Source organism: Acyrthosiphon pisum, chromosome X (assembly GCF_005508785.2).
Source record: "Acyrthosiphon pisum isolate AL4f chromosome X, pea_aphid_22Mar2018_4r6ur, whole genome shotgun sequence".
NCBI classification, from domain to species: domain Eukaryota; kingdom Metazoa; phylum Arthropoda; class Insecta; order Hemiptera; family Aphididae; genus Acyrthosiphon; species Acyrthosiphon pisum.
The window spans coordinates 14,273,787-14,299,896 of NC_042493.1; the positions used below are offsets into that span (position 1 = coordinate 14,273,787).

A 26,110-nucleotide genomic window follows, 5' to 3' on the forward strand; every position below is an offset into this window, starting at 1 on the left:
TTTATTATTATTATTATTTTAATAACGTGTTCGAAGCGTATGGAAATAACGTTTTTACATATTTCTAGATTAGACAATATGTAGGTACCTAATAATATTATATATTTAAATCTATGGACACTACAGCAATAACGATTAATATGACGGAGGGGGCGCCTCGTCATCGTCTCCATATTATACTCGTCCACGTTTTTTTTTATTATTTCGTAGTTGACTATAATAATATAATATAATTTACGTTGTAATAATATTCTATACACCTAAACCATACCATTAATATTATGTATGTTTTACACACCTATTATATACGCACCTCATAAACGATCCGCGCAGGCGCATTTAACGAGCGGGGGTTTGATCGGCGAACCCCCCGACACATGCAGGCGGAAGCTACGCACTGTATTATATTATTATTATTAATCATTATTAAAATTATTTAAGGACAGAACTGATGGCAGCCAGCTGTTTTACGCACTTAAACACCCAAATATCCAATGTGTATGCGTGTAAATTTAAACGACGACGGGTACCAATATGGGTTATGACCATCGATACGTATATCCGGCTGACCATTAGCGTTTATATTATTATAGACCTAATAATGCCTAATACAACGAAACAATGATTAACAGACGTATATTTTGTGTCACGAATATGGTAAAAATATAAATTGGACAAATAGACGGAACAAAAAAAAATGGATTTTTTTCCCGCTATACTTTGAATAACATTATCAGTTAGGACATATTTTTTTTTACAAATTAACAAAATGACAATGAGGTTAAGTGTGCTACAATAGATAATTTCTTCATAAATTGTCTATACTCTATAGTATAATGTATAATATTATACACTATTAATATCTAATAAAATAAGATACAAAATTATGATTTTATACAAATTAAGAATTGAAAATTATACACAGAACTAAAATATATATATTCCCACCTAGTGGCGGCGGGATATAGGATTATTTGAATATTGAAGCAATAGCTTCATGTCTCAATGTCTAAAATGGGTGGGTGAGTGTACCTATATACTCATAAAACCTCACCACAAATATCGTGGCAAATATTATAATTAATAATTACTAATGGTCCGTGATGCTAATTTTGGTTCAATGAAGATTGTAGAGGTAAAAATATTTAAAATATACAATATGCTTCAAAGCCTCCACAATTTCGCGCCGCTACTATTCCCACCATCCATAACGTTATTGTACATGAAATAGTTGTTTTTGGTTACCAGAAAAGGTGTGTAAATATTTATTTAAGAGAATGTCAGCGCAATATTTGTTTTCTTTCTCAGACCCACGCGCAACGTATATAAAACGCTTTCACCTAAAATCATTGTTTTATGATTTTTGAGTAATCTTAGAGTAGATCAGCTATATAACAAAATTTATAGATAATAATATTTTTGAGGGTATGACATATAGATTTTATATTTTATTGTTATTTGACTTTGTAATAAGACTTTCCAGATAAAAAAAAAAAATGTTGTAAATTTAAATGATGTTTTGAGACAATATTTAGACAAATCGATCTCATACCCTCAAAAATATTATTCTCTATTGTTTTTGTAACGGGTGATTTTACTCTAGGATTACTTGAAAACATAAAAAAAATGATTCTGCGTACCTAAATGCGTTTTGTCTATGTTGCGGGTGGGCCAGAGAGAAAAAACAAATAGTGCGCTGATATCCTCTTAAATATAATGTGCATAAAGTTAGTTGAAAGAACTGCTATTCCAGCACAAGCTTTGGCTAATATGGGCGCTGCAATATTGATAAATGTATCTATTATTATTATTTATTAGTGTACTAAAAAATTATATTGGTATATAAGTATCCACTTCTAAACTTCTTTTCATATCCACGCTAAGACACTTCTATACATAGATTAAAGTATTTTAATATCTTAGTATCATATTTTACTAAAGAAAGTCGATTACTTCGGTATTGAACGGTACTGTGCTAATTCAGTAGATATTACGGTCTATTGTTCAAGCGGTATTTGAGGAGTAACCGGTATACCAATATAAGTTGGTATGCCTAAAAAAGTAAAAACCATAAACTCTAATTGATATAATAACGTAAATCATTATAAATAATTGAACTTGGTTAACTCGATGTTGAAGTAACCGGCCAAAAAGTTTGAGTTATACAAGAATTTGAGTTGGGTATCCACGGAAATTCTAGGGACCAGGAAAAAATTCAAAAGTTCGAGTTAACCAAATTTTACTGAGTTACCAATAAATTTAAAATGTATGAATACTACTAGGCACTAGCTAGTATACCGAAGTTAGAATTCAGTACCATGCATTAAAGTCTGCAGTCAGCCTGGTACCCGAATTCAAAAATTTGACTTCAAATCATATTGGAAAATTAATAATCAATGTATAATATTTAGTAACAGCAAAACTAAAATTTCTAACCAAATGTCTAACTCTCCAGAGTCATCATATCGTATCACATAGTATCGTAGATGATTGAATTTTAAGTTTATTATTTCTTCGTCTAGTAATAAGTGCGTATCATACCAATTTACGTTCAGAAGTTCTCTGAAAGATTCATTTATTTTTTAAATATGAGTTTGAATTTACCGTCAAACACAAAGGTAACAACATATTTTGTATTTTGTTGTTTTTTTGATATTTTTATTTTAAAGTGCGTTACTCACATTTTTAAATTATTAATTTTATACAATTTATACTCATTCAATCAATGAAAGTTATTACAAAAACTTATATACTTATAATTACTTACCATATACTTGAATAATAAAAATAATATATCGATCAGCAGTAGTAGTAGTAGTAATAATAGTAGCATAATGACATACGAGTTATCTGAATAAAATATAATAACCTTAGTTAGAATATAATATTTTAACTTTGAATTAATTAATTTGACTCACATTTTTTGTAATTGACAGAGTGATATATTAATTAATATAGTCAGTTTGGTATAATGAAAGCCATTAGCCACCGACGAAAAGTTTTTAGTTCTAATTATCGAGTGAATATTTGAACAATATTCTTTTGAGTCATTAATTCACTGGTGCCCTATTTAACTGTACCTACCATATAACTATAAATTAAATGAAACTAGAAACTTAAAATACTTTCTTTTTTATTTAACAAAATAGTATATTTGCAATTGGTTATTTTATAAGCAATAAGTAAATTTGATAAAATAAAATAAATAACAACATGAGTATCACATAAAGAGGCCCACCATTGTGGAAAACCTCTGAACGGAGGGAACTGTAAATACTTTAAAAAAAAAAAAATCGTACCTATGAATCTTTAATATTTATCAACTGCTAATATAGTAATTCATAAGGAACTTTGATTACATTTTCAAGCTTTTTGACCCAATTAATAAAATGTTTTTGAAGTTTATAGAATAAAATACAAAAAAAATTCAAATCTCAATAAAAAAACTCAAAAAGATTTAAAATATTTTGAACATTTTATAGTTTATAGAAAATTATAAAATAAACATTTGATGAAAATGTCTACGTTGAATAGTTTTAAAATAACAATAAATTAAGAAAACGTTGCATGAGAATTTGTCAATTTATCGATGAATATGTCAAACTTCAAACGCACATACAGAATTAGTTTGACTGTCCAATAAGTCAATTTAAGTTGGCCACCCCTGATGTATACCTAGGTAATATTATGTTGACGCTCCAAAATGTTACCAAGCTGAAGCTCCCTGGGACTAACTCTACCGTTTCCCTCCCCCCCTTCTACACCACCTTTAACACAGCTCTGAACCAGTTGCGCAAAAATTGGATGTTGGCTCTTCTCAAATACCTCAAGTTTTTTCAGTTTAATATAATATATTATATTCTGCACGGCTGACATTTATACTACCTATATACCTATTGGCTATTATAATAGGTATTCACTCGCCGTTTCAATCCGGGGCCGGACTTGCAGGTGTAGAAAATGTGTATAATAACATAATATCGTGTCTACTGCTGCAGTTCCGCCGCACCAAAAAAATAATAACAATAATAATAATAGTTATATTATTATTACCTCATAATATACTGTTGTTGTTATTACGGTCTGTCCCAAACGGTCAGACCCGGCGGCGGCGGCGACCCGTGTCCGCAACCAGCTTTATATACAGGTAGGGTGCGTATAGGTAATGTGGGTGCGAAGCTGAAATACGTTTGCACGCGTTGTCTCTTCTCGGAATCGCCGCGCGCCGCACCGTCAAATGGGTTTCGTTCACGGAATCGCTCGTTTTGCGGTCAATTTTTTTACGACTCGAGCCCGAACGCGTCCCCGAGTTAGGCGGTCCCGAATATAATAATATTTATTATAATGCCTATAAATCCAATTCGTTTACTCCTCGAATATAATATAATATTATTATTAATAATAATATATTATAGTACAACCGACGCGGCGGCGGACTGGGTCGGCGGCCCGCCAGCCCGCCGACAGATTTATGTGCTGGACGATGGCGAGGGGATGAGGTGGCGGCGGAACGTCGTTCGGCGGAACCTCTCCGCCGGCCATCGCCGCCGATGTTTGTTTTTACACAAATACAATTATAATAATAGTAATAATATTTACACACACACCCGCCGCGCGTCGAACAAACACAATTATAATAAATATTATAAAAATATATTATTCATAAACGCGGCGGCGGTGGTTACACCGTGTAGGTATCATACACACCCGCAGCGCTCGTAATATGTATATTGTATATTATAATATAATGCACACAAGAATACAATAATTATTATTATAGCCCACGTCGCGGTCGTCTCTACACGACTTGGTCCACCGCCGCCGCCGCCGCCGCCGTTGAAAATTTATTACAATAATTTACTGCACATGAGTCTAACTCACTGCCCCCACCTATCATAACATCTGTCTAATAACATTGTTTCGATAAATATTATATTATTAGACATTGCACATGTAATTATTAAAATAATAATATATTGAATTGACTATCGAGTATCATACCATAGCATACCACCGCCACCGAGGCATAGGATAAAGTCGATTTTTATTTTGTTTTTGGGGGGGGAGTAAATGTATGGGTTTTAATAGATAAACACCATAAACAAATTGATAAAACCATCCTTAATTTTTTTAAGAAAGACCCTCATAGAATCAAATATTTTTATTTCCAAAATATTAATAAGCAGTCAAAATATAAAAACCCCATCCGTAGTTACGAAAATTGTATTTTCATATTCCAAAGCAAAATATTTTTGTGATCATTTTAATGTATACAAATTTAATCTTAAACAAAATGTTGGTCTATCGTCTATACTCTATGCCTATAGTCCATGGTCTATACTATATTCTGATCGCATTTTAACTTTAAATATTTATAAGCAATTAAAATTATACTTGTTAAAAATTTGGTTTTCTTTTACACCGGTGTTCACAAAAACATTCTGCTCAGGAATATGAAACCAAGAATGTATGTCGTCGTTTAAAAAACAAAATAAAAACGCAGAAAATGACGATAAAAAATAGTTAAATTTTTGCAATAATCTCGCTAAATAAATTACGACTTAATACTATATGTAAAAAATAAGCAGGTAAGTGGATGTCGTTCTGCTGTACAGTAGATTAAAAGTGGATCATTGCATAATGGATTGTATTCGACTTGAATTCAATGATATAATATCATTGTATAAGAAAAACAATTCTGAGCGGAGACGGTTTGCCAGTCTGGATTTTTTATATTGTTATTATCTATTATATCATGTAAGTTGAATTAATATGATAATATTATCATTTTTTATTCGTTTCTATAGTGATTAACAAAGCGTTAGAAATTAAAATCCCATTACTATTGAGAAAATCGAAAAATGACTTCTTTAAAGTACCATCTTGATCCAATTTGCTAAAAGATAAGGTACTATATGTTGAAATCGAAGCACTCCTTCCGGGAGAAATTTTGTATATAGTATATATAAAAAAAAATAAATACCATTGTAAAACCAATAGCTTCCTCGCTCCACTCAGAATCTAAAATAAATTATTTTACTTCAAACGTTAAAGCGTTTCTAGAGAATACATTTTTACTGTTAAAATAATCGTCCAGTACCTATCTATTTAGTATCTATATAGATAGGTACCAACGTACCATTGTACCAACCAATACAACCAATATAATATACATATAGGCGGCGAGGACTTTTTTCCGCGTGCACGGCGCCGCCAATTAAATCACCGAGACCGAGAAAAGACGGCCGCCGACAAAAATGAAAAAAAAAGCCGATATATCGCGGGGGCTCGCTCATAAAATACACACAATATTCCCGATATAATTTATCGTCTCGGCATACATTGTTACGTACGTAAACATTATCGTTACGTTGTAATAATACGATAATAATATTACCGGCCGTACAACGCGTCATAATAATATAATATAATATTATGCTGTGCGGGGGGGCGGCTTCGGCGGCGGCGGTCGAGAAAGCCAATTAGCCGCGCGCCGTACGACAAAACAAACGGACAGACGGACGGTCGGACGGGCAATAAATTAAAAATTAATCTCGCATTTACATATAATATATATATATACGAGATATATGCGCACGACGTATCGAAAACGAAATATTTTTGTTTTATTTATTGGAAGGAAACGACGAGGAGAGAGGTACCTATACGTAATAAATAAAAATCCGAAACCACCAGACGACGACGACGACGACGATAATATTATTATAACGACGACGACGCACGGATTTCGATGACTTTTTGTGACGCATTCGGCGGCGGCGCCCGTTTTCCGCTTTGTACGCCCGACGAACGACAACTAAAACCGCGCGCGCGCCGCAGCCGCCGGCACTCCATTCGGCGGATAACGATATTATACGACTCTGCTTCGACTCGCTGCTGCCTTCGTGATGTCAGACGCAAGTACGAGACGCTATACAACAACAATAATATAATATCGTCGGCCACCATGTGGGAAAAACGCGTTTGGATGTTTGTGAGAGATTTTTTTTCCATTTTGCTATGGGTAAGTGTAATATGCAGATGATGTTGGGTGGGCCGCGCACAGCGTGCCGATGATATTGTTTGTTCGTGATCCGGTCGAGACACGCGGCTCGCCGTTCGATCACATTCTTCATGGGTTACTTTACCGTTTGTCGCGCGAACACCTCTTTCCATCACAACAGACAACACGTCCGTCGCACAACCGAATGTAGTAATCACGGAGACCGAGGGGGGGGGGAATGCTGGAAGGGCCCCTAAAAACTATTAAAATCCCACTAAATGAAATATATTTTTCATGTGTTAGTTGGCTAATTTTGTTTAGGAAGGTTTTAACCCTCCCTCATATATAATGCAATCGGACTTCCACTTATGCATACAACCATTAATTTTATAATATATTAATATAGTCAGTGGCGCAGGAACTATTTTTCATGAGGGGGGGCAAAACCTAAAAAAACCTAACAACTATTATAATGTATTTATTTGTAATTGATAACAGAAAACCTTTCTTAATATTTTATTCTTTTAACGTTGATATATGTAGTATATCTATATGTATATATATTTTTTTTATTTAAAAGTTTACCAATATATAAATTTATAAATTTAATGATTGAATTTATACATTTATATATTAAAAAAAAACATGAAACATATTTACTTTATACCTAAAGTTAAAATAACAGTATCTAAATAAATATAATAAATAAGTTTTAAAAGAAATATATTTACTATATACCTGAAGTTGTATTCAAAAGTAACAATATGTCAATATATAAATAAATATAAAATAAAAATAATAATACGATTGTATTTTACCCTTCAATATTTATGTGGTAGGGGGGCAAAATTATACTTTTGCCCCCCTTGGATTTTATCCGAGGGGTCAATTTCCCCCTCTGACCCCCTTCTCTGACTCCACTGAATATAGTTTATTGCACTATCAATGATTCAACTTACGTTTATCTGCTGCAGTTCTCTTGATTTCAAAGCAATATCTGTAGGTATATTACATAATATATGCACACTGGCAATAGTTGCATGAAAAGCCTTCGTTGTCCTGTTGGATTGACGACCATTATAAGTCAATTGCGTCTTAAGAGGTTCGAATTGATATGACGATAACTATATGAAGAAAAATCAAGATACTACAATTAAACCCTATTTCCTTGCGAGTCTCACAATATTATGTCCTAGTTGAAAATGTGCATTAATTATATATTTATATCATCCCTAGCTGAGCGTACAAGCGTTCCGTGAGAATAATTACATTCATGGATGGACTTTTGAGTAATAACGTTTTATTCATCTGCCCTTATCTCTTTAGTTCTTGTTCTTCTTTAATGCTCATCGGGGTTTTTTTTTAGATCTATTACAATTTACAATTATATACCTATCATATACCTAATATTTAAAATATTACAATAATAAAAAAGGCGGACAAGTGAGTACTCTGCTGTACATTGGTTGTCAAGCATATATAACGTTTTAATGGATGTGTTTATTTGAATTCAATGATAGGTAAATCATTGTATTATAAAAACGATTTAGAGCGGAGACGTTATGTCAGCCTAGCATACCTACTTGTATAAATTAACAAATTTAATATTTAAAAAAAAAATTTCCGGTAAACTTTTTATTTTTTATAGAGGTAGTAAAATTTAGTGGTAACCATCTATTAAAATGTCTAATATAAGCTATGAAAATAAAAACTTTTATGATTTTCTAACTGAAAAATGATTTACAACATTTTAAAAATTTCTCATGGCTATAAATAGCTCATAAAGGGTCAAAATTGTTTAACATTTTACCATGCATGGATGAGCATTCCAAGAGTCTACGGTTATTTGTTTTGGAATTACAACAAAATCTCAAAAATCGATTAATGGGAATTCAATCATTTTCCGCTGAATATCGAATACCGTATAAATTATATAAAATATATAGGTAGAAAAACTTATGTGAAATCTACTATTACATTTTTAACTTTTATGAATTTCTAACTTACCTAAATATAATTTACAGAATATTAAAAATTTCTCATGGCTATAAATAGCTCAAAAAGAGTTTAGATTGTTTGAATAATTTACCATGTATGGAAAATGGTTATTTTAACATTTTGTGAAAATATCAAGTATCCAGCATTATTTATTTTTGAATTACAACAAAATATCAAAAATTGATAAATGAAAATTTGATGATTTATATACCTATGAAAATCCAATATTGTAAAATTTTAAATTCAGACGCTCATAAAAAATTAATATTACTTTCTGGTAAACTTGTTTTTTTTTTGTGTTTAAGGTAGGACAATTTGTGGGAAGTTTTCTGTCAAAATTCTTCATGTTAGCCATGATTTTTATAAATTTCAAACTGAAAAAAAGTTTGAAAATTTTCAAAATTTGAAGTTTGAACTTTAAATGCATATAAAAAATAATCATGTTTACGTATCTTTAATATTTTTGAATTTATATAATTGAAACTTATAAGGAATCTAGCATTAAATCTTCAAGCTTTTTTACTAAGTTAATAAGTTTTTATCTAGAATAATATTAAAAAGATTTACAAAATTTGAAAAATGTCTCAAGGTTATAACTAGCTCAAAAAGAGTCAAAATATTTCGAAAATTTTATCATTTATGGAAAATGTTTGGAAAAAATATCAAGGGTAACACAAAAAAAATGGTTTTGCGTCAAAATTACCACTCTTTTTTCACTTTTTTTTTTTTCTTAACGTTTTCAAAAAATATTAGGAATTTTCAAACATTCAAATTTTCAATTTTCACCATTCAAAAGTAACAACTAGATTCAATTTTCTATCATAAAAGATACTGATATCAAAAATTGGACCATTTTTACTACTAACAATTTTGCAGATAGCCAAAAAAAAAAAACACATCATTATAAAATCAATACATTGTTTCGCTCCACTCAAAATCTAAAATGACTATACCTCACTTTAAAATTAAAAGATCGTAAAACAGCCAACTTTTAACAAAAACAGACAATTTTCCTCGGTTTAAACTACAGCAAACAACGCTGGTGAACGCAAATTTGCTATATGTTGCACGTGCAGGGTCCGATAGATAAACCAAATATAATAGTGCAGGCCGACATTCTTTTAATAAAAAAGATATCACAAAAACCATCTAGTAAGTGATCTCAAGTTTATTTTGCACTGAACATTCAAAAACTTGCATTATACAATAATATATATCTACGAGTGCTCGTGGGCCGTGGGCTATAGAGAGAAAACTGGTGTTTTCCGGTGGGCCTGCTCTGTATTTGGGAATGGGGGGCTCTTTTTCATCGTCTAACTGTAGACGGAGTATGAATAATAGTAACTACTAAACTTATACGGCTAAACGAGCAGAATATGAGCATAATATATCATATATTATACAATAGAAATTAGAAAAGAGATTTAATTCAGTTTAATAATATTAATGGGTGTAAATGTAATTTGGACCAAAAACAAACATTTCCTCTGTTGTAGCCTGAACAATTGTAGCCTGTAGAGTGTAGGTATATATTTATACTTACATACTTTTTGTATAAATGAGTATTATTTCTGTTAATAATAAGATATGTAAAAATCAGGAACATTATAATTCATTATGCTTTGTACATGTTATTAATTCACGTTTATGTTCTATAACTGATGTAACGGCAGTTAATTTATCGGGTAAATTACAATAACTACAAATGAATGTATGGTGTATACTACCAAAATTATACTATTTAGACGTGGCGCATTTGTTTTTTTTTTAGATTCTGAGTGGAACGATGAATGTATTAATTTTACAATGATGTGTGTTTTTTTTTTTGTGTGTGTCTGTGTACACAATAATGAGTCAAAATAATGCTTCGATTTTAATCTTCAGTACCTTGTTCGATTGGAAAGTGAATATCGTTGGTGCATTGGGGAAATCAAAATTTAAAATTTCCAGTAATTTTCAAAAGCGCCAAGAAAAACTAAAGAAAAATTAAGGAAAAACGGGAATTTTTACGCAAAATCGATTTTTCACAAAATTGAATTTGGTTTTTGGTGTAACTTTAAAAAAAATGACCGTAGATACATGAAAATTTGACTGAATGTTTATATTAGCATTTTCTATACACCATAACATTTTCAAAATATTTTGACTTATTTTGAGCTCTTTACGGACATTGTCAGTTTTCATTTTTTTTTAGTTTTTTTTCTAAAAATATCAATAAAATTTTATTTGTTGATTAAAAAAGCTTGAAAATTTAATAAAAGGCTCCTAGTATATTGTTTCAAAAGTAGATGAAAAATATTCCTTATAATCCTTAGTCACAGTTTTTTTTTATAAGCATTTAAAGTTCAAAAATCAACAAAATATGGAAAAATCACGAAAATTAGCAAATTATTTTGAGTTAAAAATTCGTAAAAATTTTTCTTTTTAAATCTAATATTTTAAAATGTAATACAAGATTCCTTATAAGATTATCTACCTTTATCAAACAAAAAATATCTATAAGAAAGTCAAATTAAATTTTTATGATCGTTTAAAATTCATATTTTTACAACATTTGATATTCACTCGATTTCTCATGTAACGATTTTCTTATTTTATTGTAATTAAAAAACGAATGACTGTAGATACTTGAAAATTTCACTGAATGTTTATATTAGTATTTTATATATACGATAAAATTTTTAAAATAATCTGACTCTTTTTGAGCTGTTTACGGACATGGTCAGTTTTCAATTTTTTTAGTTTTTTTTTTCTATAAATATCAATAAAGTTTTATCCGTTTGGCCAAAAAGTGTATAAATTTAATACAAAGCTCCTGATATATTGTTACAATATCAGTTGAAAAATATTAAAAATACATAGGCACAATTTTTTTTTATAAGCATTTAAAGATCGAATTTTGACAAAATTTATCAAATTTAAAATTGAATAATTATTTCGTAGTTAAAAATTTATAAAATGTTCAATTTTTATATCTAAGGATTAAAAATGTAAAACAAGATTCCACGTAAGTAATTAATTCTGTTACAAAAAAATCAAAAAAATACATAAGAACAATTTATTTTTATAATCATTTTAAGCTCAAATTTGGACGAAATCACATATTAAAAAACCTGGAATAACTATTTTAGTTATTTTGTTGTGATTGTATATTATTGAAACTTCTAAAGTATACAACTATTATATATCTATGATAGTATCACGGTTTGTTGTTGATGTATAACGCGTTATAAGTACCTAATAGATATTATGATATGATTAATTTGGAATTTATTATAGGTACCTATTATAGGTCAATTTTTTTTAAATACTATAGACTATAATATAATATTATGTCTTATACCTAGACTGACATACCGTCTCCGCTCAGAATCGTTTTTCTTATACAATGATATTATATCATTGAATTCAAATTTAATACCATCCATTATACAGTGACCCACTTGTAACCTACTGTACAGCAGAGCGAAATCCACTTACCCACCTTTTTTTATATATTATCACAGATTACATAAGTACCTAAATGTACCCATTGGTGGAGCTAATTTATTACAAGTACTAAAATGTACGCAAAATACCATATCCCATATTCACCACAGTACTGCCAACGAGTAGGAGTAGGAACTATTAGATTAAATAAGATTAATCATTAATGAATCTATATTTTTATACTTACCTAATATAATTACATTCTTACAGAAAAAAGATTTCGAACAAGTTTTTAGGAACCTTGTATAACATTTTCAAACTTTTTGACAAAGCAAAACCTCAAAACAAAGAAAAAAATGTGGGCAAGTGGGTGTCGCTCTGCTGTACAGAATGTTACAAGTGGTTCATTATAATGTATGGTGTTAAATTTGAATTCAATGATATACTAACAATGTATAAGAAAAATGACTCTGAGCGAAAACGGTCAGTTGGCCTATGATATTACTAAGTACATTTTATGATATTGTTGTGAAAAAAATAATTTATACATAACCTATTTACGCGGAACCTTGTTTTAAATTCGAACTTTAAATCCTTATAAAAAAATTGTGCTTATGTATTTTTAATATTTTTGAATTGCTATTGTAACAATATATCAGGTGCCTTACATTACATTTTCACGCTATTTTACCAAACAAATAAAATGTTATTGATATTTATAGAAAAAAAAACAAAAAAAAAATTAAAAACTGACAATGTCCGTAAAAAGCTCAAAAAGACTCAAAATATTTTAAAATTTTTATGGTGTATAGCAAATGAAAATATAAACATCCTGTAAAATTTTCATGTATCTACAGTTATTCGTTTTTGAATAACAATAAAATATCAAAACCACTACATGAGAAATCGAGTTAATATCCAATATTGTAAAAATATATTATAGGTACTTCAAACACTTGTAAAAATTTAATTTGATTTGCTTGTAGACATTTTTTTTTTATAAAGGTAGACAAACTTATGAATAATCTTTTATTACATTTTCAAATCTTATATCTAAAAAGAAAAATGTTTATGTATTCTCAACTCAATATAATTTGCTAATTTTCGCGATTTTCCGTATTTTGTTAAGTTTTGAATATTAAATGCTTATAAATAAAGCTTTTTTAACCAACAAATAAAGTTTTATTTACATTCATAGAAAAAATACTAATAAAATTGGAAACTGAAAATGTTCTTAAACAGTTCAATATATATCTAAATATTTTGAAAATTTTATCGTGTATAGAAAATGCAAATATAAACAACCACTAACCAGTGATAATGCCATATATATACGTTCATTTGATTTAGAGTTACACCAAAAACCAATATCGATTTTGTGGAAAACCGATTTTGCGTAAAAATTCCTGTTTTTCCTAAATGTTTTGTTGTTTTTCCCGGCGCTTTTGAAAATTATTGGGAGTTTTAAATTTTTAGGTCCCAAATGCACCAACTAGATTCACTTTCCCATCGAACAAGATACTGTTGAAGAAAATCGAAGTAGTTTTACTGCCACAAACCATGATAAAAATAAAAAAAATAAAAAAAACACACATCATTGTAAAATTAATACATTCATCGTTCCACTCAGAATCTAAAAATAATTTGAAAAGTACATGTGTCTATAAATTGCTAAAAAAAGAGTCAAAATATTTTGAAAATTTTATTTTTTATGAAAACTGATCTTATAATAAACATTTTTTTAAATTTTAACTACTTGTATCTATGTTTATATTTTTAAGTTATTAAAAAAAAATTGATTTATCAAAAACTAGTTTTAACTTAATTTTTTTTTCCGACGCTTTTGAAAAACATTGGGAAGAAGATCTTGGCCCATTTATATTCAATTGCAACCAGAAACCATCCCCAAAGTTGAAAGTCGAACATTATTTGACTTCTTGTCGTGTACATATTCTCTTAAAAAGTAATCACATCATTGTAAAATCAATACACATTCATAGCTCAGAAAATATGGAAAAACAGGATATTTTAGAAAAACAAGTTTTTAAAAAAAATCTTATTTTGTTGTAAATACGAAAACGAAGATACTTGATATTTTCACCCAAATATTGTGTCTTTTTTCATGTAAATATCCTTCTTAAAATGTTACATTATGCCAATAATGACCTATCTACAGTGACTACTTGGAACTTAAAATGGTTTAAAAAGTATACGATGTTGGGCCATTAATTAATTATACATTCACTTTACTCAAACAGTGGAGGTTACTTGATCATATGGAAATTTTCCATGATAATAATATAGGCTTTAGCTTAACCCGTATTTTACTATTCTTCACCTGGATACGACTGTACACTTTCATTATTAAATATAACGAATTATAAATAAATAGGCAAATTCAATAACAGGCAATAAATATCTAATCTAAGTATTAGCCATTAGAAATTAGAATTAGGTAAATCTCAATAGAAGTTACCGACACCAAATTACTATCATGGACCAAGTTAATCACGTGAAACCAAGTTAAACATTTAAAAAAGGGGTGGCGTGGGTATCATGTCACTAATCCGTTTTCTGCGGCTTTTTTGGACGCCATTCTGCAACATTTTCGATCAGGTTGTAGGTGGTATACATCAAGAGAAAGCGATAAATACAACATTTTTCGTACATTTTTTAGTAATTAAATTATTTTTTAAATCATTATAGTTGAAAAACAAATGCCTCGTCGTCTATATAGACCAGGCGTGCCCAACCTTTTTCAATTTGCTGGCCACATTCGAAATGTATATTTATACTGCAGACCGTATATACCTACTGTTTCATTTTGATAAAATATACACTATTGATATACTTAAAAATTATAAGATATTATTTAATTCTTAAAATCTTATTAAAATACATTTTTTTTTAAATTATTATTTTATTTTTATTTTTATCTATAGATGCCTATAGAAATTTCTAATTTTATAAAATGGTCAAGGGCCGCTTGGAATACTTACATGGGCCGTGGGTTAGGCATGCCTAGTCTAGACACGTATTTGCCACACTGCATGTGCTGACGAAGGCCGCGCCGCGCGGCTAGCCACATGCCAAAAGCCGCTACGTCTGGACGCGCTTTTAGCACCTCAATTATGAAGCACATTATTTTTTTAATATCTCATTTTAATGATTATATTAATAGTTCTATAAATATCTATTTAGTCTCACATTATAATATATTACAATATGAGGCAATATACTCGTATTGTAATATCGTGTATAGCAGTGGTCTTCAACCTTTTTGGACTTGCGACCCACTTTTTTAGGCCTACATTTTTCGCGACCCACGTAAGCTTTGTAAAAAACCTAAAATTGCTTAATGCTTTGCAGTAGTACTATTAAAACTGAATAAATAAAAATTACATTTTAGTAGGTAGAATATTTAATTATTATTAATTGAAAATGTATAGAATTCATATGAAAATATAAAATAAAATAATAATATGATACAAACGATTTAATGTGAATTATTTTTTTACCTTAGGTATTAAATTTTATAAATTTAACTTTTATTTTATAAAGAAGTCTTATCGTGAACCAATTTTAAAGCTTACGCGACCCATTTTTGGGTTGCGACCGACCGGTTGAAGACCACTGGTGTATAGTATAGACGTATTATAGTATACTCGCATATATCTACATAGTATATGTTAATTGTTAACAGTTGATTTATATGGCCTAGCTAATTTGTGTATTTTATCCAGCCCTCTAAGAGTTTCTCACTAGCCCATCAAGCTAATTAATGTTTTGAAAATAATATATTTATTATATTATTATTTTCATTTAGTTTTTATTGTTTTTAATTTATTGAAATAATTAAATAAAATTAATTTATTATTTTTTTTCTTTTGATGTTATTTGTAACAGCTTATAATAGTAATTTAAATACCTATATACTAAGTACTAACATTAACTTAAAATAGAAAAACTCGTTATAAAATAAAAAAAGTATATAAGCAAACATTCATTTTTCTAAATAAATCTTATCTATTCTTGAATTTTTTAACTGATTTATTCCTCTAAAAATGTTGGCCCGCGATGCCATAATGTGTCTCAATTTTAGCCGGCTGTAAAAAAAAAGTTGGAGACCCCTGCTGTAGACTGTACAGTGTAAGTATATACTATTAGAATTCGAGATACGCCTAGGTACACTACCTATATTATATAGTATACAATACCTGTGACATAATACTATATATTATGGATCCCAAAAACCTAGGACATACAATTTTAAAACGCTATATTGAAATGGTCTGCTCGCCTTTAATATATTCAGCTCCCCCCCCCCCCCCCCCCCAGAAGGCCAAAAGTTGAAATTGCGCCTATGATCATACTGTTATAATATGAGTACACAAAACATTTAGCGTAGCATTGTCATCGTTAATATTCACCACTGGCTCTGCTGGACTTAAGTTAATATTTGTTTTGTATCTGTATAATATGAAAAACTGAAAGACGTAGATTTGTGTACTGAAGTGTAATAAGCTATAATAACGCTGATATTTTCCTGTTATTATTATTTATCGGTAGTATCATGTGTAGGTACCTACGTTACACACCATCGGTTGTAAGCACGGTTGTCGTGGAGAGGAGAAAAGAGAAATAAATAAAAACATAATTTTCATAATAAAAATATATGCGTCGTTTACAATGCGCGCACCTTATATATTGTTATTATTGTTGTATTTTTAACAGAAAAAAATATGTACACAAAATAATAGGTATGATGATGATAATAATAATAATAATAATAATAATATAATATTTGGCGAGCACGCAAAACAATCGTGTGCACCTGCCGTAAACAATCATGCTCGTCGTTAAAGTCACCAGCTTGTTACACGGCAGACTATATATTATATAAGCTATACCTATATAGTATACACGCATTTATTGAATGTTATATTTTTAACACATTTACGCGAAATTGTCCACACGGCTCTGTTATAGCAATAATATATCTATATATATTTATTTTTTAAATTTAAAATGTATAATATTATAATATAATAATATGTATATGGAATGTAAAAATATGCGTATTCGATTATAATCGTAATCGTAACAACATTGATAATGTAATTATAATAAAAAAATGTAACCGTACGACATTAGTCAATTGAAACGATCATTAATATTTATTACACTTTTGTACACTTATGTACATAGGTAAACATACTAGGTATATATACTAAAAAACATCCACGTGTAATAATAAATAGGATTAAGTACATGATAGGTATTACAAAATATATAATAAAATAATAATATGGGTTAACAATAACTTATAATAAACTTAGGCTGATGATGAAAAATGTATATTCATCATGGGAGTAAAAGTATAATACTATAATATTAAATATAATAATATATATATATATATATATATACATGGTTCATACGTAATTTATTTACAATACTCACGACGACGACTATGGAACTTTGGGAAGTCACATAATATGTTAAGATATTACCTCTACCTTTTTATATACAAACGTCTAGATGGACACCAAACAACAGAAACAAAATGAAAAATACTTGACCACACGCGTATTACAAGTGTAAGTATTTTATACTCGAGATGATAATTGGATCACTTGGCTGGACGTCGCGCTGATATATATTTTCCCCTTAATCTATACCATTATCGTACATTATACGATTATATAGATACGATGTGCACGTGCAGCATACCGCTTCTACATAGTCCCAATAATAGCTGTAATGGTGTATAATATATTATATTATACGGTAATACTATTATTACCACGGCCGCCGTATCCGTGAAAACATAATATTATAATATAGCAGCCACTACTTCATTTTTACAATTTTTAATTTAATTCCGCGTTGCACAAACATACCATATACGGGCTACAGTAAAATGTATAATTATATTAGGTATATATACATATTAATCGCGAAAATACGATAGCAAGATAATTACATTATGATTATTACTACTATATACTGCAAGTTTACAACTATAATACATACTACTATACTACTACTACCTACTAGTTACAGACACTAGATATAAATACGATAATAATATCGTCGTCGTCTGTTTACTGTATACTTACAAGAAGTTTCGATTAGCGCGGGCTAACCTAATGCGAGACACCACGGCTTACTATAGTAATAATCTCGGGGAAAAAAATTGAAAACGTATAATATTATAATACAACATTTAAGCACAACGGTTGAATTTTACCAAGTACGGTTAAACGGCAGTGCAGCTAAGCCATATAGAGACCTTATATTATACTCGTAGACCGATCCAATGAATTCAGACCAGATCCGTGATGGAAGACGCTGGTGACGGATTAAACTACAACATATATTATAATAATATTATATCAAATAATATTCAATAATGTCATATAATGTAATTTCGCGTGGTCACCCAGTAGCGCCCTATACCTATCTCTGCTCACGAGTCACGACCCGTAATTTTAGAAAAATATAGGCAGAGCTGGCTTACGAGTCAATAGGTGGCCTATATAATGATGGGGGGGGGGGGGAGGGGGCTGTATGAACCGAAAGTATGCCGTAAGATCTGTTGTAGCCGTATAATAATAAACTATAGGTATTAATAGTATCTATATGATAAATCGATAGCTCATAATAATAAAGTCAACCAAGATTACGTCGTTCTGTTTTAACGCCGTGTGCTAAAGTTTGGATAGTGATTTTAAAAATGTTACTGTTGTCTATATGTATATTGTATATATATTATGTAGATTAACTGATGACAAATGTTTCTTTTAATTAGTTACGCACACATTTACACTGTGCCCATAATATTCATATTATAATATAATCGATACGCATGACTTGAGCACGCACGTTAAGATTAACACTGTATCGGCTCACGCAAATTTTCTTTCTCTACGTGCATTATTTTTCGAAATTTCCATCACGAGATTATAATGGCAAAACTATAATAATATAATATACAGATTTTCTATGAGCGTATAGATAATAATATACCCAACCACCGACGTCTCAACAGCAGCTTACATAGCGGATTCGTGTGGGCGGTGTTTTAAAGCAGATGGGATTCGTTTATGGTTTTTAATTTGATTTCGTTTTCGATTCGTTTTGCGCCGCCGCGCGTCGCACTCGCTTTTGAGCAACGTCACGTTCGGTTCGTTAAAATACCAATTACCTATCTCGTCGTCATTATATTATATATTATATCGGGAAAATGTTGAGCGTGTTATTATTATTATCATTGTACCTGTGCGTAGGCATGTATATCGATCGAACGTCCTTATGTATTATATTTTATTCGATCCATCTATCGATGACTACTGCACAGGAAGACACGATCGGGGCCAGTACAGATTGTGCCGCTGTTGCAGTTGTCGGGTGGGGCGCGCATTAAAACCTAACCTATGCTGCAGCGGGAGGCGCAGCGAACGGGGGCGATTTCTCCGCCGTCACCGCCTCCCGTTTCATCGCTGCAGTAATACGGAACGAAAGAAATAAAAAACCTACCTAATCGTTATTAAATTTAATTATTTTACGGGAGCGATTCGTATAATACTACGATAATAATATCATCGACGTATGTACCATACGTACCTACCTATATCATTATTGTATTGGCTGCTGACCGCCGGCGGCCGTTCCAAGACAGTGAAAATTATATTGTAATAAAAATATGAAAATACATAGACGGTAGTAGTAATAGTATCTATATAGTCATTACAAATTACAGCCGTGTACTAACACTATTTTAAACATAAAGCATTTTACAGTAATAATACGATGTCCGCGGTACAAACCATATAACTAATATAAAAGTAATCGCCAACACCTGCATATTATACCGTCATCGACCCTTAAGCCTAGTTTCCATTATACCGTGTCTGGTATAGGGTTGAATATATTAAACTTTAAGGTAACGTGTTTCGACATGATAATGCGTTATATCTACATTATTTATTAAATGCACCAAACACGGCACGACACGGTGTAGTGGAAACTCGGCTTTACAAACAAAACGTACTCGGTCATTGGTACCTGCGACGACAACGGTAATCTTGTTCGAGGCGATTACGACGAGGTGGACGACGACAGCGACGACGAGGAAGAACAGCGGCCACCGTTGGCATTGGTAGTATCGTCGCCGGCGTTGCTACCGCCGCGCAAGCGTATCTCATCCCGGTGACGGCGGGCTTTCATGCGGAGCGCCGCGATGCTGGACGACCGACGATTTAGTTCGGCGGCTGCTGCTGCAGTAGCCGCCGCAGTAATCGGGTCCGTTGGACACGCGTCACCGTCGGATCCGGCCGGGCTGCTCCTGTCACTGCAGCTCCGACTGCCATTGCCCCCGCGAATCACCGCGGCCGGTGGTGACGTGGTCGACGAATCGGACCGAGGTGGCTGTGGTACGGCGAGCGGACCTGACGGAAGTGGCGGCGGTGGTGGTGGTGGGTGCAGCATGGCCCGGCGGCGTCGTCTGCGAAAGCGGTGGTGACCGAGCACCACCGACGACGCCAGAGGGTCGCATGGCGGCCGCTGCCATGGCCATATTGGCCAGCAGGCTGTTGAAGTGTTGCTGCTGCTGCTGTTGCTGCTGTTGATGGTGATGTTGGTATCCCTGACCACCAACGCCACCGCGAAGGTGTTGGTGATAAGCGGCGGCGTAAGGATGATGATGGTGTAGATGGTGCGGAGACGGCACGGCTGGCGACGCGGCCACCGGTGCCGGATGGTAGAGCGTCGGCTGGAGCGGAATTGTTGGCGGTGGTGAGTTGCTGTTGTGAGCAGGCGGAGTAGTCGAGGCGCTATCGTTTCCGGGTGGCGATCTTTGCTGTTGCAGCTGAGACGGATAACCACGGAAGTTAGCTGCCGCCGCTGCGACTGCAGCTGCGGCTGCGGCTGCGGCGGCTCCGTTGCTGCGTTGGTGCTGTTGCTGTTGCTGGAGTTGGAGTTCCATGGCGGCAGCGGCGACGGTCGACAGGGCCTGCGACGTCGGTGGCAGTGGTGGTGATCTGCCTGCGCCACCGTTACCTGGATGATGGTGCTGGTGGTGGTGGCCACGCAATGCAGCGGCCATAGCGGCCGCGGCTTGTAACTGCTGCTGGTGATGGTGGTGATGGTGGTGGTGGCCAGGGTGCAGTAGATGGTGACTGCCCAGACCAATGTTGCCCATTCCCAACGGGCCACCACCGCCCAAGCCCATGCCACCTGTCATCATGAACGGTGGGTTTGCCGGAAGCGGGCTCAACGCGGCTCCAGACGGGCTGTGGCGGCCGGCTGACATGGAACTCGGCACGCCCAAGTACGGGTTTCCACCGCCGCCGCTGTACGGATGAGCCTGTGGGCCGACTTTCTCCTGTTTGCGCCATTTTGCCCGTCGGTTTTGGAACCATACCTGAAACATGACATGAAAAATATTTTAGTAAATCGTGGAAATGTATACTTAAAAACCACGTATAGGCTTTAAAAAAAACAACAACATATTTTGTCAAAATAATATCTTTACCTGCTATCAAACAAGCAGTTATACATTTAGTTATACGAGTATATACGGTATGTACCCTATGACATATGATTGGTATTAGTTAAAGCACCCAAACTTCTTTATACTTATATGACGAACAAATCTACATATTATGTATGCTTCATTGCAATATGGATGTTTGCAAAATAATTTTATGTTTAAATTAGTACCTATAGCACGGTCAAGTAAGTGGTAAAGATATTGAAAAATATACATGAGACTATAAGAATGAATAAAGTTTATTAATTATTTTTATAATATGACTACTAATAACTAATAGGTAAGTAATAACTAAGTGCATACAGCATACTATGTTTTTAGCCCAATTTTTATTCTTAGATCTACCCACACATACATACAGGATTCATCATGCATGCAAGATCGTTGCACATTTTTAACACTGATATTTTATAATTTGCCCCGATATTACCCCTACTCTTCTTTATTATGAATCGTTAAGGAAATTACTTTTTTCAAATAAAAATAGTTTATAAATAATACAATTTTAAATACTGTGAAGGATAATAGAGCTATGATAGTTCGAAAAATATAGCAGGTAATTAATATTAGTTTAGATACTGAAATTCTGTTATTTGTGAAAATTGTAATAGTATAACATTATTATTAATAAATATATAATTATTAATTTAGTATTGGACCAAATATTACATATATCTTAAATGTTTTTATTTCTTTTATCATTTAGTTTTAGTAAGTACCTATACTTAGACGGCTATAGCTGCATAAAGTTTAATACCTCGGAAATTACTTATTCGAAATATGATTTAGATGAACCAAAATTTAAAAATAATCACTTGTTTAAGAACTTACAATACAAAAATAATGATTATGATTTTAAATAGAAGTTTGTTCGTGAAATGATACTCGTTAATTGGTATACCAATTCCACGTATCCAAAGTAAGTATCCTGAATGGCTAAGTGGCTAGGTATTTGAAATATTGTGGTCTCTATACTTAAAAATTCCAAAACTGTATCAATTAATGCATTAGGTATTAAAGGACAAAAGGGGACGTGGGTGTTTGTAGTTTATTAAATCCTGTATAATAGAATATAAGACGTATTAAGTATAAATAAAATATGACAAATATGTCCAAATGACAAAATTCGACCTGCAAGAAAAATAAATGCTTAGCCCGTTGTATATTACACGATTCGCTTTTTTATGTACCTAGGTATGTAATATGTGCAGTATTTAAGGGAGGGATATAAGCCACAAAGGCCTTGGTTCCCTCCCCCCATATTTATTGTATTTGTATGTATTATTATAATTAAACCCTAAAAATGAATTATTAATCTACAGTTTATCCTATTTCACTAAATATCATAACTATTTATTTAATAAGAAGCTATGTAATATTTTTAAGTACCTATACCTAGTATGTATGTGACGATTGTAAATATAACTAATTTATACATTCTTAGAGTCCCCCTCCACTTTCCCATCAAGTATTTCTAAATTCGCCCTGGCACACCATTATCAGTATATTACATAATAAATTACCTATATATGTACCTAGTACCTACCTAGGTAAGGTATCGGCCCCTCGAGTTTTAGGATTTCTAACATTTGGCTATACAGCTACTGTACAGTTTAATAATTCTAAAAATTTTATTTTACTAATATTTGTACTAATTTCTCATTATCATGTAAAAATAAAATCACGACCGGTCCATAATTTTAGTGGCCCACCGAGATTTTTCTGCAGGTAGCTCGCCAGTCCAATCCGGGCCTATATATATACCTATTACCTATATTATACTATGTAACGATTAGAATGAATATACTATGATAAGAATCACACGCACACAAATATTTGGAGTGCTCTTATCAAACTTAAATGTAAAAATATTATCTTAATGGCAACTCATAATGGCTTATATTGACATTTTAATTTTAAAGAAAGTTCCCACACAGCATTTGGAAATTATAATATTTTGTGAATATTTTAAAGTATTTGAATAATAAATATTTTACTAACAATATTGTATAAATATTTTTTTTCATAATAACAAAATATTGTACAAAGTATTAATTGCATAAAAATGTTGACTTAACATCTTTATAAAGTTTCGGTAAAAATATTTTTTGAAAATATATGATTCAAATGTTTTGTACTTAAATGTTCTTTATAAAATATTTTCAAAAATAAGAAATTCTTGGCCAAAGAATAAAACTCAAATATTTCCTAATTATTTACGCAAGTTTTTTTTAATATTTTGAAAACCTTATTATTTTCCTGAAAATGGTAAGGGAATATTTGTATGATGGGCACTTTAAAACTGCAATATTTTACAATATAGTTACAATATAACTAACTATTAAATTCAACTATCAATAAAAACCTATGGGCTATATACGATGTGCCATAGGCGATGATAACCTAACCGTTAAGTTATAACTTGTTGCTAATAACCAATATTAAACTATTGTATCAAAGCCATAACAATAAGTAACAACACAAAATTGGATAAGTTGAGCGCGAATTTGTCGTGTTTAATCGTGTGGGTCAGAGAGAGAAAAAATTAATGCAATAATGGTGCGCTGACATCCTATATATATACCTACGCGGCTACGCATACTATGTACAGATAATAATATAATAACGGACATTATAATATTATTGTCGTCGACGCGTTGTTAATTAAACCGGCGCGTGGAAATCTCACGCTTATTAAGAACGCGTGTACCACCTATAGATTATACATAATACTTAATAATAATATTAAATATATAATATTTCATTTGCGTATTATAGTTATACAATGCATGATACAGAAAATAGTCGCATCATCGCGTGTTATATAATATAATATATAAAGGTGGTGGTAGTGTGGTACACAGCAGCAGCCGCAATACGCACCACGTCTAACCTAATCTAATCTAATATAGGTACACACGTAAGGTTAGTTGATGTACCTTATATATATATATTGTATTGTGCTGGTGGAAAAAAAATGTGCGCGTACACACCACTCATGCTCACATCGACAATATACAACACACGTACACATATATTATATGATATCATCGTTACGCCGGGTTAACCGCAGCCGCGGCGATGTTTAATAACAATAATAATATAATAAATAACATTAATACAAAATATTGGTTGGCCGGCACGGTGTGAGAATGTAGAAAAAAAATTTTAAAAACGGATAAAAACGCCCAGTCATCGGTAACCAATTTAAACGAGGCCTCTCCGGCGCAGTGCAGTAGGTATAATATAATAATAATAACATTATAATAACGTAATATACCTAATATATTATAAATCGTATTAACGTATCGCAATGACGACGACGACGACCGATCGACGACGGCGACGTTCACGATATAGCTACGTACATAACTATAATATAATATGATACATATTACATGAAATGCGCGTGCGTGTGTTAAAAACCGTGGAAAAATGTATAATAATATAATACATATACACACACACACACTCGCGATATATGTCGAGTACTATATTACATTATAACAATATAACACGGTATATTAAAAATATAAAAAAAACTTAATGCGGTGTGTTAAAAAAAAAAAAAAAAAATGATAATAATAATACGAGGTCTACGATATGACGTAGGTAAAGGCGGTACGCATTATTGTTATTTATTATAATGTAATATAATCGTGTTGTGTCGTCGATGGACAATGGACGGCGGCGGTGGCTGCCATATTATATTATATTATTATTACTATATTGTTATTATAAGACTCTCGTGTGTATGAGATGAATTCGCGAACGAGTACCGTTTAACGCGCGTTATACATACACGTACGCGATAATAAAATGCCAACACAATGTAATATACGGTTGTTTAGGCGCGACGACGGGGTTTATTGTACTGCCGTCCGCGCTATAGTGCCTATGATAATAATAATAATAGTTATATATCGGCCGAATAATAGAGCATAATATTATGACGATAATGTGTATATAACATGTGTGAAAATTTCCACACACGCACATCACGCGCGCGTCATATAAATATTCCGTCCGTATAATTAAATAGATGACCGCGATGTTTTTTGATATGCAATTTTTTATGTCGAATTGAGAGACAGAGAGCGAGAGAGAGACCCCGCCGAAGAAGG

At 32.1% G+C, this 26,110-nt stretch overlaps 1 protein-coding gene across 1 annotated transcript in view; it reads right to left on the bottom strand.

Moving 5' to 3' along the window:
* Window positions 1-17,804: 17,804 nt before the first annotated feature.
* Window positions 17,805-26,110, bottom strand: part of LOC100571445 (homeobox protein B-H1-like) — a 77,376-nt gene continuing 69,070 nt past the window's right edge. Inside the window, exon 4 of the mRNA XM_029485957.1 lies at window positions 17,805-21,857. Coding sequence (XP_029341817.1) covers window positions 20,784-21,857 — 1,074 coding nt within the window. The 3' untranslated portion in view covers window positions 17,805-20,783. The remainder of the gene's footprint in view (window positions 21,858-26,110) is intronic.